General features: G+C 54.2%; 1 protein-coding gene across 1 annotated transcript in view; it reads right to left on the reverse strand.

Moving 5' to 3' along the window:
* The window catches only part of LOC113827663 (osmotic avoidance abnormal protein 3), a gene marked incomplete in the record, with an annotated part of 100939 nt that overhangs the window by 34032 nt on the left and 61907 nt on the right, over nt 1–5000 (reverse strand). The window contains 3 exon segments of the mRNA XM_070122219.1: nt 307–532; nt 811–950; nt 3093–3323. Of these exon segments, the coding sequence (XP_069978320.1) occupies nt 307–532; nt 811–950; nt 3093–3323 (597 nt within the window).

Genomic DNA, 5000 nt, shown 5'->3' on the forward strand with positions numbered 1-5000 from the left:
GCCCACGCCCGAACTCACGAATGCGCTCTATAATGACTCGAAGCGCGAGGATACGGTCTATTGTGGACTTACCAGGAGTGAATCAACCTTTAACAGTTCAGCTGGGATGCCGCATATACCCGCTGCTTTGCCACTCTCCAGCTTGGAGATCGCCCCCCTAACTTCAGTCAGGGCGGGCGATGTCCATCCTCACCAAACACACTCCCACCTCCACCCACACCATCACCCCTGCCAACACCCTCACCCCCACCCATCCCCATCCCCCACCCCGAACCACCCCCCAAACAACAGCCCTCTCCAACTCACTCGTCTCCTGGACGCCCTGCTGCTCTAGAAGCGACTTCAACTTCTGAATCTCCTCCTGGTACTCGCGCAGCATGGCGTCCTTCGGGTCCTCGTTAATCTTGGGCTTGTTCTTGATATTCTTGGCCCGGTTGGCGTAGCGTAGCGTGCTCAGGGTCTCGTCGTAGTTGTTGTCGGCGGGGCTCAGGCAGGCCACCATCAGGGTCTTGGTGTTGCCGCCGAGGGAGTCCTGGGGGAGCATGGAGGAGTGAGAAGGGAGGGAGGAGGATTGAGAATGAAAGGAGGATAAAAGTGGAAAGAGGGAGGGAAGGAGGGAGGAAGAGAGAGAGAGAGAGAGAGAGAAATAGAGAAACAGAGAAACAGAGAGAGAGACAGATAAAGAGAAAGAGAGAAGGTAAAAAGAGCGAAATAAATACATAAATAAATAGCTAGACTGACAACAATCAACAAATGAACAGATAGATAAACAGATAAACAACCAGACAGACAAACAAAAAAACGACGTACCTGGAGTAACCGCGTGAGCTTGGAGTCCCTGTAAGGAATGTGCTTGCTCTTCCCGTCCACCAGCGCCGAGATCACGTTCCCGAGGGCGCTGAGGGACAGGTTGATCTTCGTCGCCTCCTTCAGGCGGTCCCCCGTGGCTCCTGGGTGGGGGGGGGAGGGGGTAGGAAGAGGAAAAAGGGTCGTTAGAAGTAAAAGGGAGTTGTTAGGAAGTAAAGGAAGTCGTTGGAAGTAGAGGGAAGTTGTTAGAAGCAAAAGGAATCGTCGTTAGAGTCAAAGAAAGTCGTTAGAGGCAAAGGAAGTCGTTTAGAAGCAAAAAAAAAGTCGCTAAAGCCAAAGGACGTAATTAAAGTTAAAGGAAAGTCGTTAAAGGTAAAGACAGTCGTTAGAAGCAAAGAAAGTCGTTAAAGGCAAAAAAAAGTCGTTAAAGACAAAGAAAGTCGTTAGAAGCAGATCAGTGTAAAAAAAGTTGATTGGGATGTCGGGTTGTTTTTACTGTTAGATGCCTTAGTGGGTTTGTTTGCTGGATTTTTTTTTTACAGATTTTGAAGTCCTTAAGGAAGTCGTCAGCGGGGTCGTGATGGAGAATACTTTTGGTTTACTTTGACTTTGTAATAGAAAACACTTTTAGAGTACTTAGTATTAGGCAGGGGGACTAAAGGAATAGAGTTTATTTTAAATAAGAATAGTGTGCTTGTGACGAAGAATACTTATAGTTTGCTTGAAAGAAGTTAGTAAGAATATAATAGAAAATACCTTTAGTTTACTTTGAACAATCTATTGAGATAAGTTAGTGATAAAAATGTAATTTAATTTGAACGAGTTAGGGGGATTGTAATAAAAAACGCTTTTTAGTTAATGAGATTATGATTAAAAAAAACACTTTTGGTTAGAATATTAGTTTGTAATATGATATACTTTTAGTTTATTTACAACAGGTTAAGTGAGTTTGTACTAGAAGATACATTTAGTCTACTTAGAACAAGTTAGTGGGTTTGTAACAGAAAAAGACTCAGATTACTGGTACTTAGAAATGGTTGTGACTAAAAATACTTTTAGTCTACTTAGAAGGTACTGAGATTATAACAAATACACTTAGTTTACTTAAAACGTTGATTGGCATATGGCAGACAATACCTTCAGTGTCTTTAAAATTGGTTAGAGGATTGATAATGAAATATACTTATGATTAACTTAAAACAGGGAGAGGGACTTTGTGAACAAATAAATGTTTTGTTTTAACTAAGACGTGAGTCCCTTTTTTAGGTGAAAGGAAACACAATACCTCCACTCCACCCTTTCCTCTCCATTCCCCAGCAAGCTTTCCCCTCCCATCCCCCCACCATTTAACCACCCCTTCCCCGCCCTCCCATCCCCCTACTCCCCCTTCCCCATCCACTTCCCACACCTCCCTTATTTTCTCGCCTCTAGTCACCTCTCCCCTTCCTTCTCTCCTCCCCACACTCCTACACTCCTCCTCCCACCCATCCCTCATCCCCTCTCCCTCCCCACTCCAACCCCCTCCCTTCCCTCCTATCCCCCTCCCACCTCCCTCCCCACTCCCTCCCCTCCACGCCAGATCCACTCCCCCTTCCCAGCTCCTCCCACCCCCTCCCTATCCCTTTATCTGTCCCCTCACCCTATCCCTCACACCCCTCCCTATCCTCTGTCACCTCACCCCTTTACCCCAACACCACCCATCCCCTTCCCTCCTTCCTCACCTGTCTTGGCCTGCCTCTCGGACCCCGCCAGATCCACTCCCCTTCCTACCCCACTCCATCCTCACCCCTCCCCTTCCCATCCCCCTCCCCCTCCCCCTCCCATTCCTACCACCCCCTCCCTATCCCCCCATTACCCCACTCTCCCATCCCACTTCCCCTCACCCCTTACCCACCCTCCTCCTACCCTATCCCCCCTACCCTCCCTCCCCTCTCCCACCCACCCATCCCCATCCCCATCCCCTCTCTCCCCCTTCCTCCACCTGTCTTGGCCTGCCTCTTGGACCCCGCCAGATCCAATTCCCCTTCCCACCCACCCCATCCCTCCCCCTATCCGTCCCTCAACCCTACTCCGTCCCTCACTCCTACCCCACCTCCCATCCCACCTCTCCCTACCCTAACCCCCTCCCCACTAACCCTCCCATTCCTTACCACCTTCCCCTATCCCCACCTCCCCCTACTCCACCTCATCCCACCTCCCTACCCTATCCCCCTACCCCCCACCCTTCCCACCCCTCCCACACCCCACCCACCATTCCCACCCATCCCCTCTCCCTCTTTCCTCACCTGTCTTGGCCTGCCTCTCGGACCCCGCCAGATCCACCAGGTTGAGCTTGCCGCTGCGGATGGCGTCCGTTTCCCCCGTGGTGTCCATCATCTCCAACGTGATGGTGAAGATGGAGTGCGAGCGAGAGGAGTCGGCGTTCATGAGGGTGGCGCCGACGGAGCGGTTCTTCCATCCGCGGTCCATCAGCTCTTCGCACTCGCCCGTGTTGTGGACGGGGTGCTGGGACAGGCCTGGGGGGGAGGGGGGAGAGAGAGGGGTTAGTTGTGGGGGAATGAGGGGTTAGTGGGGGTGAGAGGGAGGTTAGTTGGGGGTGAGAGGGATTCCTCGCACTCGCCCGTGTTGTGGACGGGGTGCTGGGACAGGCCTGTGGGGAGAGGGGAGAGAGAAGAGGGGTTAGCTGGAGGTGAGAGAGAGAGAGAGGGGTTAGTTGTCAGGGGGTGGGGAGAAGAGAGAGAAGAGGGGTTAGTTGTGGGGTGAGAGAGAGAGGGGGTTAGTTGTGGGGGGTGGGTGGGAGGAGAAGGGGTTGAGTGAGGGTGCAGAGAGGAGGGAGGGTGAGAGGGATTCCTCGCACTCTGCCCCGTGTTGCCCCCTTGGACGGGGTGCTGGGACAGGCCTGGGGGGAGGGAGGGAGGGAAGGGGTTAGGTTGTGGGGAGGGGGACAGGGTTGGTGGTGAGGGAGGGATTGAAGTTAGTTAAGGGGTGAGAGAGGGGATTCCTCGCACTCGCCCCGTGTTGTGGACGGGGTGCTGGGACAGGCCTGGGGGGAGGGGGGAGAAAGAGGGGTTAGTTGTGGGGGGGGGTGGGGGTAGGGAGAGAGGTTAGTGGGGGTGAGGAGGGAATTCCTCGCACTCGCCCGTGTTGTGTTGTGGACGGGGTGCTGGGACAGGCCTGGGGGGAGGGGGAAGAAAGAGGGGGTTAGTTGGGGGGTGAGAGGGATTTCTCGCACTCGCCCGTGTTGTGGACGGGGGTGCTGGGACAGGCCTGGGAGGGAGGGGGGAGAAAGGGAGAGTGGTTAGTTGTGGGGGAGAAAGAGGGGGTTAGTTGTGGGGGGTGGGAGAGAGGTTGAGTGGGGGTGAGAGGGATTTCTCGCACTCGCCCGTGTTGTGGACGGGTGATGCTGGGACACGGGACCTGGAAGAGGGGGTTAGTGGGGGTGAGAGAGAGAGAGAGAGAGAGAGAGGGGGTTAGAGTTGGGGGGTGGGAGAGGGGGTGGTTAGTTGGGAGGGAGGGGAAGGGAGAGTGTTGTGGACGGGGTGCTGGGACAGGGCCTGGAAGAGGGTTGGTGGGGGTGAGAGAGAGAGATTGGGAAGAGTGGTTAGTTGGGGGGTGGGAGAGGGGAAGAGGAGGGGGAGGGGAAGAGGGGAGGGAGAGAGAGCTGTGGACCGGGTGCTGGGACCAGGCCTGATGGGAGGGGGGAGAAAGAGGGGTTAGGGTGTGGGGTGGGGGAGGGGTTAGTGGGGGTGAGAGCAGGGATTCCTCGCACTCGCCCGTGTTGTTGGACGGGGTGCTGGGACAGGCCTGGGAAGAGGGGGTTGGTGGGGGTGAGAGAGAGAGAGAGAGGTTAGTTGTGGGGGGGAAAGAGGGGTTAGTTGTGGGGTGGGAGAGAGGGGAGGGGGAAGGGAGAGTGTTGTGGACGGGGTGCTGGGACAGGCCTATGGGGGAGGGGGGAGAAAGAGGGGTTACTTGGGGGGTGGGAGGGAGAAAGATTGGAAGGCGGGAGGGTGGGGGATAGGAAGGGTAATAATGACAATAATAATAATAATAATAATGATAATAATTTAGGGTTTGCTCTGACAGGCTCTTGTGACATCAGTCAAATTGTAGCTTGTCTGTTCATTGTGCTTCTGAACCACCCCCTACGTGCGAGGAAAGGCCGGTGTTATCTTTAGAGGGAGGGAAGGAGGGTG

This window comes from Penaeus vannamei, chromosome 5 (genome assembly GCF_042767895.1).
Source record: "Penaeus vannamei isolate JL-2024 chromosome 5, ASM4276789v1, whole genome shotgun sequence".
NCBI classification, from domain to species: Eukaryota; Metazoa; Arthropoda; class Malacostraca; order Decapoda; family Penaeidae; genus Penaeus; species Penaeus vannamei.